We start from the raw sequence: 11988 nt of genomic DNA, 5'->3' as shown, positions 1-11988 counted from the left end.
AATTTACGAGTGTCCGAGGTGTTAAAGATCGTAAAAAAACACCTCTAACTGTCTCTTGATCTGACAGGCTCAAAAAAAAAGCCTGCCATCGGCACCGGGAACAAACCGGAAGCTCTTGAAAGAGGAAAATTTTAATCCATAAGTTACAAAGAAAAAGAAAAGAAAAAAAAATAGAAGATGAAAACTTAATCCATTCGTTTTAAAAGGCTTGCATAAATTCCATCCATGAAGATAGCATTTAAAAAGTAAGATAACCCACTGTCCAAAACCATTCCAAATTTAATTCCGCCGCTTATTTCTTCTGTTCTCCAATTTAAATTAATTTTAAGTTTTTTATAGGCAGTCTCTTTTAAAACAGTAAAAATTCCTCACCAGCTGAAAACACTTTCTCTTTCCGTATCCTTCCGTTTTGGAGCCGCCCCGACTTCATCAGCCTAATGGCTGGATTTTTTGTCGCCGGCTTGAAGAATTTCTCTTGGATCCATCAGGGACTTTGCAATGTCCCGGAGATCAGCAAGACGTATTCTTCCTGTTCACCGTCTCGGCGGGACGGTTTAGGTCTGATTGGACCACCCAGCGGCAAAGTATCGGCTGCTGCCTCACAGCATCGAGACCACACGTCCATATCGTCGCGACATTGGCTCCTCCTCTCAAGATCCATCTGGATCTTGAGTCTATCTTCTAGGGTTGTGGTGGTGAACCTATGCCACAGGTGGCACACAAAATCATATTTGCCGGCTCCGGTGCACATTGGCCAACTAATTTTCGGTCTTTCGGAGGAGGTCATTTTCGCCCTCACCAGCCTTCAGGGAAGCCTCCAAAGCCTGGGGAAGGTGAAAATACCCTCGCCCCTGCAGGGGTCACTCGCACATGCGCAGATGGGTGGGCGTGCGCAATGGCACGCACACACACAGTTTTGACACATCTTTGGAAAAAGTTAGCCATCACTCTTCTAGGGTGTTGGCTATTTCTGCCAGCTTACTATCACCTGCAAAGAAAGTGACTTACAGCTGGCACTCACACTTATAACTGGTATTCACACTTACAACGGTTGCAGTGTCTCCATGGTGACCTGATCAGAATTTGGGCATTGGGCAACTGGTTCACACTTAACGATGGCTGCAGTGTCCCAGGCTCACGCGATCTCCATTTGTGACCTTCCCTGCCAGTTTCCGGCAAACTTAATGGATTCCCTTAATGATTTGATACAATTTGCTTAACTGAACCTGGATTCACCTAATTACCATACGAGTCTAAATGTGTACTTTTGGTTTGGGTTTTTCTTGGCTAATTCTCCCACCTCTTAATTTTTCCCCAGGATTTTTTGTTATCCAAGTACCACGTCATAATTCTGGACGAAGCCCACGAGAGGAGCATCTATACGGACATCTTAATTGGTCTTTTATCTCGCATCGTGCCTCTTCGAGCCAAGGTAAAGCAGAAAGAAGGAATTCATTCAATGTAAGCAGTATTTCCACACTGAGCTCAGTTTAATCGAAAGGTGTCATACTTGGTGATAAATACTTCATCAGTTTTGGTCACCAGACTATAAAAAAGAGGTTGAGACTCTAGAAAGAGTGCAGAGAAGAGCAACCAGGATGATGAGGGGACTGGAGGCTAAAACATACGATGAACGGTTGCAGGAACTGGGCATGGCTGGTCTAGTGAAGAGAAGGACCAGGGGAGACAGGAGAGCAGTCCTTGAGGGCTGCCCCAGAGGTCAAGCTATTTTCCAAAGCACCTGAAGGCCAGACAAGGAAGAATGGATGGAAACTGAACAAGCAGAGATTCAACCTAGAAACGAGAAGGAATTTTCTGACAGTGAGAACAATCAACTGATGGAACAGAAGTTTCCTTCAGAAGTTGTGGGAGCTTCATCACTGGAGGCTTTCAAGAAGAGACTGGACTGCTATCTGTCAGAAATGGCGTATGGTCTCCTGCTTGGGCGCGGGGTTAGACTAGATGACCTACAAGGTCCCTTCCAACTCTGTTAATCTGTTAAAATTTGTTAAACCAGAAACTTCTCTCCGAAGCAGGGAAGATTGGGCAAACTCTTTAAGAAGGAAAAGCACTGGGCAAGACAACAGAAATATAGACCCGGAAAGTTGAAAGATGAAAAATCTTTGGTTTGGTTGAGGAATTTGTAGGATTTTTCTGGAAGTATTTGAAGATGGTTTTCCAGCAGAGAAAATGATGTGATGTTTCACCAGTAACTTTGGATGACCTCTTCAGTCATCTACAGGCAACTGAACACGGGAAGACTGGGATCCTGTCTTCATGACTTCTGGTTGCTCTTCAGCCAAGCTGGCTTCCAATTGGTGCAGGTTGGTGAGGGCTCACCTCTGATTGGTTCTTTGAGATGGGCGGGGCTTGACGTTGCAATGACACAACTTGCAATCTTGGGTCTCCAGGATTGCTGTCGATATCTCTGTTTCTGGATGGTCCTTTTGGACCTAAACTGTTCTGAAGGAACAGTGATAGTGAAGAGCATGTCCTGCTGATCTCAGTGGCATCGCAGAGTCCCTGTTTGATCCAGGAGAAAGCTCTTTTTGCCAGCTACAAGAGAAGCAACCAAAATGGCTGCAGAAGGTTGGGACAAGCCTCTGAAACAGAAGCTGTGCAGGAGTGTGTGTCGAATTGGTGAGAAAATTTTTTATTATTAGAGAAGGGAAAACCCAAAAGAATTGGAATTTAAGATAAAATTGAAGATAGAAGAAAACAAGCGGCAAATCAACTCTGGTTTAAGACTAGCGTGTTATCTTTTCTACCTTAACTTTATTTGTTTTCTATGGATGGACTCTTTACAAATGCCTCTTACTTTTAAACTGGACTGGTCTCTTTTTTTCCTTCTTCCTCTATACTTTTTCCATTTTTTGTATTCGTGGATTAAAAGCTTCTTCTCTCGTAAGGCTGGGACACAGTGTAATTTTTACAGGTTTTTTTTTCTCTCGGACAGAGAGGCAGAAAAAGATGGAAAAGAGGTAACACTGCCATCTAGTGGCTAGAGGCTTGGCAATATCTGATATTACAAAGCTATAAGCTTTGCTTATTGAAAGGCTTAGTGGAAAACGTTTTGTTGATACAGGTGTTCCTTTGAAGGAAAGAGAAAGCTTTGATTTGAAAAACTCCACTGAATTTGTTTGATCTAAAAAGCCTTGGATGTTTTGGCAGTGTTTATAACCTGGAAAATGGCACAACGTGAAGAAGAAAAGGCACTAACTTTGCAAAGAATTTTCTTAGAAATTCAAAAAGTTTTAATAATTACAGAGAGAATTGAAAAGAGATTTGAAATTATAGATCAAAATACAAAAAGTACGGGGACAGCGATGAAGTTTGAGGACAGAGCTGAAAAAATAACAGAGACATATGAAAGTGATAAGAAAATTGTTGACACTGACAGCAAACTGAGAGTGGAGGGAAATGACAGATGTGAAATACGGAAAGGAGATTTGATGAATCGGATCTTCATTTCGAATGTCAGAACATAGATGAAGAAAGGAGAGAAAATTTGGCAGAAATAATGAGAGTAATCTCGGCAAAAGCACTAATGATAACAAATGTGAAGCTGATAAACAGAGCAGATAGAGGGTTTCAAATTCTTATAATGAACAACAAGTTCTTAAGAGAAGTGCACATAAGACTTATCAAGAAAACATTTAGAATACAGATTCTACAAATGGCAAGAGATATTGGACTACACTATCTCTGGAAGGATACAGGATGATGAAATGAAATGTTGCAATAAATTTTAGTTAAACGTAGTTAAATTTTGAGTGCTATGTACAATGTAATAATAGCTATATTAATAATATATAAATGATTAATAATGATAAAGCATTTATATATACTGGATTGATAATATGAAATTTTATACAATACTGTAAGTGAGGATTATGGAGATGATGTTGAAAAGCCTTTTTATAAAAGATAAACAATTCTATATAGAATAGAATATATAGATGTAATATATTTGGATGATTTCAGGATGATGTAATGAAATGTCAATATAAATTTACTTCAAATTTAATATGCCTTATGTTGAAAGGATGTAATAATAGTTAAGCTTAATGGATGTTTAATAATTATATCAATTTGTATACAAGTATATTAGATTGATGATACTAATAATGGGGGGAAAACATGGAATAGAAAATTATTAGATAATGTTATTAATGCTAAAATAAAAGAATGATGTCACAATAAATTTAGTTAAATATAGTTAAATTCTGAGTATAATAATAACAGCTATAGTCAAATAAATGATTAATAATGATAACAAAGGATTTATATATATACTAGATTGATAATATGAAATCTTACACAAACTGTAAGTGAGGATTATGGAGATGATGTTGAAAAGCCTTTTTATAAAAGATAAACAATTCTATATAGAATAGATTAGAAAGATGTAGTATCATTGGATGATTACAGGATAATGTAATAAAATGTTATAATATAAATTTACTTCAAATTTAATATGCTTCATATAAAAAGGATGTAATAATAGCTGGGCTTAATGGATGTTTAATAAGTATAACAATTTGTATACATGTATATTAGATTGATGATACTAACAATGGGAAAAAACATGGAATTGGAAACTATTAGAGAATTATCAATGCTAAAATGATTGAATGACTTAGAATAGGATGAAGCATAATATCAATGTATATACAAAGGTATCTTGATTGTCAATATGTGAATTTTGATAAAATTCAAGTGAGGACCACGGAAAGGACACAGAAAGACTTTGTAACCAATCAACACACTGTGTGTAATTGAAGAGGCTTTTATGTTATATGTGTTGTGTGTTTGTGTTTGTCTGAAAATAAAAAAAAAATATTAAAAAAATGGTGTAGGGTCTCCTGCTTGGGCAAGGGGGAGGTTGGACTAGATGACCTACAAGGTCCCTTTCCAACTTTGTTATTCTAAAAAGAAAACATTTGTCTTCAAGCAAGCTAAAAGCCAGCTAAAACCGTTTGCTAGATTTAAGGGGGACAAAAGCCCCTTCTATACGGATATCTCGCCTTCCTCCTCTTGTTCTGCCCCCCCCCCAAATCTTTCTAATCTTTAATTCTGCCACGAAAACCCAACTTTTAAACGTTTTGTTTCTCTTTCGTTGTCAGAAAGGCCAGCCGCTGAAACTGATCATCATGTCTGCGACACTGCGCGTCGAGGATTTCACCGCTAACCAGAAACTGTTTCCTGTTCCTCCTCCGGTTATCCAGGTGAAAAAGGAGTGGGGGGGGGGGTTAGGAAAAATGAGATTTCGGAACATTTTTCACAGGCTGTCTTTGCTTCCATACAACCCTCTTTACCAATCTCGTTCCAAAGTGTTCTGACCGAGGCTTCCCAAGAGCAAGAAGCAAATTCCTTGTCCCGACAAAAAAACCCTTTTATTAATTGACTGTGAATTCTGCTCATTCACATCCAGCAAAGTCTTTCGAGGGAGGATTTACAGTCACAGACCTTATCTGGCTTGTAGAGCTGCCAGGCCGATATCTGAAAATCTTGGCAAGGAGCCTCGGAGAGTCACGAACCAATGAAGTGAACTAATGGTCTCCTGCAAACTCCACTCTCCTTTCGCTCTTCTTTTATTTCCTCTGGGAAGGGCCATTCATGGTCCACCTGTGGCCTTACTCCCAAGTCGACCCCTGTTCTTTAGCTGTTCCCTTCGTCTGGCAACTCTGTGCATGCGCTCACTGGGAACAGGCTCCAGCTGTTCTTCTGCCTCATGGATGTCTGACTCTGAAGGCAGCTGATAACTGTCAGACGGCCCTGGCCCCCTCTCTGCCTCCGACACAGAGCCCTCATCAGAGCCTTCCCCAGACTCCAGGACTGGCCCAGGTTCCTCCCCAACCTCCTCACTGTCTGAATCTACTGCCAGCTCCACTGAGTTCTGACTCAGCTTTTAGTCTGGTGATCATAAAATTAAGTTGAGTTTGATGGCGGGCAATTTTTTATTTCTAGATGTTATGCAGATAGTCCTCGACTTACAACGGTCCGTTTAGTCATTCAGGGACCATGGCATGGAAAAATGGGACTTGCGGCTGTTTTTCACATTGATGGCCGCTACAGCTTCCTTGCGGTCACGTGATCGAAATTCGGACGCTTGGCAGCTGGTTCATATTTATGACGGGCACGTAATTCCCCTTTTGCGACCTTCCGCCCAAGCAAAGTCGATAGGGAAGCCGTGATTCACTTAACAACCTTGGGGGACTAACGGTTAAACAGCTGCAGTGATTCACTTAATGACTGGCGAGAAAGGCGGTAAAATGGGGCAAAGCTCCCTTAACGGGGCTCCACTGTTTAGTAAGTCAGAGACGACTTGCATTATAATTATAGATAATATTTAAGTCAAGGGTGTCCAAACTTGGCAACTTTAAGACTTGTGGACTTCAACTCCCAGAATTCCCCAGCCAGCTCTGCTGGCTGGGGAATTCTGGGAGTTGAAGTCCACAAGTCTTAAAGTTGCCAAGTTTGGACACCCCTGATTTAAGTAGACCATAAAATAAGCATTCTGAAAAAAACGAAGGAATGGGCCAGTACAGTATTTTTTGGAGTATAAGATGCACCTTCCCCCCCCCCCCCCCCCCGCCAAAAGGGTGAAAATTTGGGTGTGTCTTATGCACTGAATATAATCCCACCCCCCACCAGAGGCCAAAACCGCGAGGCATGGAGGCAGCGATGGTCTGTGGCAATCCCTGCAGCCTGGAACAGCTGATTGGGGATATTCCGACAGTCTGATCCCCCCGCCAATCAGCTGTGCTGAATCGGGCAGCAATAAGTGCTGAAGCTGACCTGGCTGGTCAGTGTTTGCAGCAGCGATCACATTCAGAAAGCACCCCGAAGTAACGGATTCTGCAGGATGCAAAATAATAATAATAATCTACAATACATTACCAAAAGCAGGTTTTGCAAGGTAGTGGTAAACGCAAGCAAAACACAAGCAGTTTCACGTTCAGTTCTCGGCTAAGCCAGGCTCCTTCCCGTCTCCTTGTTGCTCACACAGCATAGTTCAGCGTCCAAATAGCCGTCATTGGCTGACCTTGTTCCCATGTGTCAGCTGAATACCATGGATGCTGGATGGCTAACCTTTTTGCCAGCGAATGCCAAAAGCGGGGGGAGCGCAGGGGGTCATGCATGGGGGTGCCCACACCCATAATTCTATGTGTGACCCCCTCCTCCCATGCATGTACATGCGACCTCCAACCTCCCCCCCTTTTTGTGCGTGATCGACCCATTTTTCGCCCTCTCCAGGCTCCAGAGGCTTTCTAGGAGCCTGGGGAGGGTGAAAACTGCCTCCCCCGCCCCCAGGAAGCTTCCTTGAAGCCTTCAGAGGGCGAAAAATGGCCCTTCGGGCAACCTGGAAGTCCGTTCCTGAACTTCCGGTTTGCACATTGGGCTGTTTTTCATTCTCCGGAGGCTATGAAGGCCGAAGTCAGCTGGCCAGCATGCGCATGTGCGCTGGAGCTGATAGGGTAACGCCTCGCGTGCCCTAACAAATGGCTCCTCGTGGCACCCGTGCCATAGGTTCGCGATCACAGTGGTAGGCAGAAGCAGAATAATTCTTCCTATTATTTTCCTCCCCAAAACTAAGGTGCGTCTTATATTCCGGAGCGTCCTATACTCTGAAAAATACGGTAATTTAATTGGGCTTCAGACCATTGTTTCAGTGTCTTCTTGCAATTCAGCACGTTGTTGTTGTTGTTTTACCTGTGGTCTTTTTTCTCCTGTCAGGTGGATGCAAGGCAGTTCCCAGTCACCGTTCATTTCAACAAAAGGACCCCATTGGAAGATTACAGTGGGGAATGTTTCCGGAAAGTCTGCAAAATTCACCGAATGCTTCCTCCAGGTCGGGGCTGATTAAAAAAACCAACAACAGTTGCCTAAAGAGATACCTAGGCAATAAAATGTTGTCTTTGCAAGTAATAGCAGCAATAGCATAATTCTCTGGCAATGAAGTTCCAACCTTGATGCTTGGTTATTTTCTTGCAGTTGTTTCATTACCCAACTAGGTAGCATCATCAGTGCTAGAAAGAAGTAGGATTTGCACCCTGCTACCATTGATGATGTTACCTTGTTGGGCTATGAAATGTCTGCAAGCAAACCAGCAAGCTGAGGGTGTCAGGTTTCCGAAGGATGCCCTAATAAGCCTCGAGCCAAGTTTCAAAAGAAAACCAGTCATTTATTAGGAGCACCATTTTGGTAATACCGTATTGCAGTCAGATCTAAGCCTCATTTGAATTACAGCTGAACTTTACCCCTGTTCCTTCCCTCCCCTCAGTCTGTGTCATAAATCACATTCCCCAATGAGGTGCACCCCTCCCAAGCCTGCTGTAATAATCTGAGATCCGACTCTAGCCGAAGGCATGCGTGGAATACAATCCCCTCACTTTCCTCACCATGGCAACTTTATGAGCACCAAGGATCCCACAGTCCTCCTGTTTTCCTTCTCTTCTACTCCACACACCCCACTCCCTTCTAAAACTGATGATGTTATCTAGTTGGGTCATAAAATGTCTGCAAGAAAACAACCAAACCCGCAGAGCACTAAGGACCGCACAGATCAACCCTGAACTGCAAATATTCCCTTTAAAGTTCCTCTCTGCTGCTTCCCCAAAGCTGCCCCACCCCCCAAGCTGGATCCTTACCTCCATCATCCCCAGCCAGGTCTTTCAGTATTTAAACATTTTGATACTCTGCAAAGGGAGCAGGAGTTTTTCATTTTTGGCAGAGACGGGTGTTCTGCGCTCTTTGCAACTTTCCCTCCTGTTTAAAATGCCATCCTTCCTTCCCTTTCGCAGGGGGCATTTTGGTGTTCTTAACCGGACAGGCCGAAGTCCATTCTCTATGTCGGAGGCTGAGGAAGTCCTTCCCTTTTTGCAAAAATGCAACCCCAGGTAAGTTTTGCCCTCTTAAAATTTACTCCTGTTGTCCTCCTATTTAAGACTTTCTCAAACAGCAATGTGAAAAAGGGGCAGTTAATGCAGCCTTTCCTTCTTTGCTCTGGGAGGGGGCAACCAGAGGCCATCCAGAGGTTTGTGGTGTTAACGTGGCCAAGGGATTGTGCGAGGTGTAAATTCAAGCATTAGGTTATTTACCTGTGCTCTGCATTTCTCGGTAGGTGACTTGGTTTAAATCTTTAGGGATGATACACAGCTGTTTTTTTTTTCTTTGCTAAGAGCAGAAAATATAATACAGGTAGCCCTCGACTTACGACGCTCAACATTTCTGTTGCTATTCGACGCAGTTGTTAAGTGAATTTTGCCTCATTTTATGACCTTTCTTGCATCACTTTTTGAATCATTCACTCTGGAGCTGTTTCTCTCTGGCCACTTTAAGAGGGGAGCGCTTCACCTCCCATAACTCCCCAGCCAGAATGGATGGGCTTGCTGGGGAATTCTGGGAGTTAGTTCATCTGTGCTGATGACTGGAAAAAAATGGTTGGTCCACCCCTGCTGGCTGGGGAATTCTGGGAGTTGAAGTCCATCCATGTTGCCTGTGGAATTGTAGGTAATGAAGTCTGTAGTGGGTGGGGGATTCTGGGAGTTGAGATCCATTCATGTTGCCTGGAGAATTCTGGGAGTTGAAGTCCGTCCATGCTGGCTAGGGAATTCTGGGAATTAAAAGTCCATCTGTGTTTCCTGGGAAATTCTGGGATTTGAAGTCCATCCATGTTGCTTGGGGAATTATAGACGATGAAATACATATTGGATGGGGAATTTTGGGAGTTAAAGTCCATTTATGTTGCCTGGAGAATTCTGGGAGTTGAAATCCATGTGGGCTGGGGAATTATGGAAGTTAATGTCCATTTACGTTTCCTGGGGAATTTTTGGAGTGGAAGTCCATTCATGTCACCTGGGGAATTATAGATGATGAAGTCCATATTGAATGGGGGATTCTGGGAGTTGAAGTCCATCTATGTTGCCTGGGGAATTCTGGGAGTTGAAGTTCATCCATTCCAGCTGGTGATTTCTGGAAGTTCTACTAACATTTTATAGTCCTGATTGAGAAAGATGTGGCTTTGCTCTTTGTAGGCTCTGAAGATGAGGACAATTCTGTAGAAGCCATCAGAAGGTTTAAGAAATCCAGACAGAAAAAGAAGCACCCTCTTCAAGTAAGCAAAATTTTCCCGCATATGTCATCAATGCAGGCTGATTGTCAAAGAGTCAAAATTTTGCACACGTGACCATTTATACGCTGTAAACGTTACAGGTGCAAGTTGTAAGTCACTTTTTTCACTGCTATGGTAACTTTGGTCACTAAATAAATGGTTATAAGTTGAGGACGACCTATATTTGCTCCTTCTTTATAAAAAATCCCACCAAATATCTTAGTTTTGCACCCTCTGTCTACTAAATGATAAGAATCTGATTTATCTTCTTGCTTTAGATGATTCGGATATTTTCGTACTTTTCAAACAGTTCTTAAGATCGTGTGAAATGTTAACACCACTTTATCATGCCTTGGTAAGGCTACACTTGGAATCCTGCATTCAGATTTAGTCACCACGATGTAAAAATGATTTTGAGACCTACAAAGAGTGCAGAGAAGAGCAACAAAGATGTTTAGGGGACTTGAGGATAAAACATAAAGAACAATTGTTGGAACTGGGTATGTTTAGCTTAAGAGAGAGAAGGACTAGGGGAGACATGATAGCAGTGTTCCAATATCTCAGGGGCTGCCCCAAAGAAGAGGGAGTCAAGCTATTCTCCAAGGCACCTGTGGACAGAACAAGAAGCAATGGGTGGAAACTAATCAAGGAGAGAAGCAACTTAGAACTGAGGAGAAACTTCCTGACAGTTAGAACAATTAATCAGTGGAACAGAAGTTGCCTCCAGAAGTTGTGAATGCCCCAACACTGGAAGTCTTTAAGAAGATGTTGGATAGCCATCTGTCTGAAGTGGTGTAGGGTTCCATGCCTAAGCGGGGACTAGAAGACCTCTAAGGTCCCTTCCAACTCTGTTATTCTACTACTTCTGAATTTTAAATCTAGAAGGATGTCGAGTCTTTGAAGTTGTTGTTTTTCTCTTTCTTTCTAGAACCTGCCCAAAATTGATCTGGATAATTATTCCATTCTGCCGATCGACGAAGGAGACGAAGACCGAGAGGCCGTGGAAGACGATGAAGAAGCGAACACGGCTGGTTCGGATCTCGACCTTGATCTGGGCGAAGATTGTCTGCAAGGAGGTTTGTCTTTTCTGAGCCTTTGTGTTCTGACCCAGCCTTAGCAGAAGCAAGAAACAGACTCTTTGACACGGAAAAAAAAACCCTCTTTATTTACCTCTTGTGAATGAATTGCATTCATCCACTGAAAAGTCCAGGCGATAATCCTTCAAGGAGTTAACTGCAGTAACAGACCTTATCAGTTCCTTGGGATAATTGCAAGGCCCTGAGCTCCCAGCCGAAAGGCTGCAAATTAAGTTCTGGCAAGCAGTTTTTGTGGCATAAAACACAATGAGCAAAATCTTCAGAAATACGAACTGTTGTCTCCTACGACCACCACTGCCCTTTCCTTCTGTTTGTTCCCCAGGCAGGGAAGGGCAATTCAGCATCCACAGGTGCTTTACTTCCCGAGTCGACTCCTTGACCCTCGTTGTTCCCCTCTCCTAACAGCTCTGTGCAAACATGCATCTGGAACAGGCCCAGCTGTTCTTCCTTCCCACTTATCTCAGCCTCCAAAGGCATCTCTGTTGGACGGCCCTGGCTCTATCTCTGTGCCCGACGAAGAGCATCCATCAGAACCTTCCCCAGACTCCAGAACTGGCCCAAGTTCCTCCCCAACCTCCTCATCATCCGAGTCCGCTGGCAGCTGGTGGGCCACAACACTTTAAAAGTTGGCTGAGTTTGTACAGAAGACCAGAGAGATTTTAAATCATGATTAGCCGATCAAACCACATTAGCCTGAGTAGCATTGTATTGAGCCATAATAAGATGAGGCACCATCTGATGCAGCCTCTTTTGTTCTGTTTTATGGACAGATCT

At 42.9% G+C, this 11988-nt stretch overlaps 1 protein-coding gene across 1 annotated transcript in view; it reads left to right on the top strand.

The window, feature by feature from the left end:
- DHX37 (DEAH-box helicase 37) overlaps positions 1 to 11988 on the top strand; it is a 39603-nt gene that overhangs the window by 10816 nt on the left and 16799 nt on the right. Inside the window, exons 8-13 of the mRNA XM_081966202.1 lie at positions 1319 to 1432; positions 5127 to 5228; positions 7741 to 7855; positions 8808 to 8903; positions 10041 to 10120; positions 11046 to 11193. Of these exons, the coding sequence (XP_081822328.1) occupies positions 1319 to 1432; positions 5127 to 5228; positions 7741 to 7855; positions 8808 to 8903; positions 10041 to 10120; positions 11046 to 11193 (655 nt within the window). The remainder of the gene's footprint in view (positions 1 to 1318; positions 1433 to 5126; positions 5229 to 7740; positions 7856 to 8807; positions 8904 to 10040; positions 10121 to 11045; positions 11194 to 11988) is intronic.

The sequence above is a fragment of the Natrix helvetica genome (genome assembly GCF_964273705.1).
Source record: "Natrix helvetica genome assembly, chromosome: 14".
Lineage (NCBI taxonomy): Eukaryota > Metazoa > Chordata > Lepidosauria > Squamata > Natricidae > Natrix > Natrix helvetica.
The sequence above is the reverse complement of the archived record's forward strand: the minus strand, read 5'-3'. Positions and strand labels throughout refer to the sequence as shown.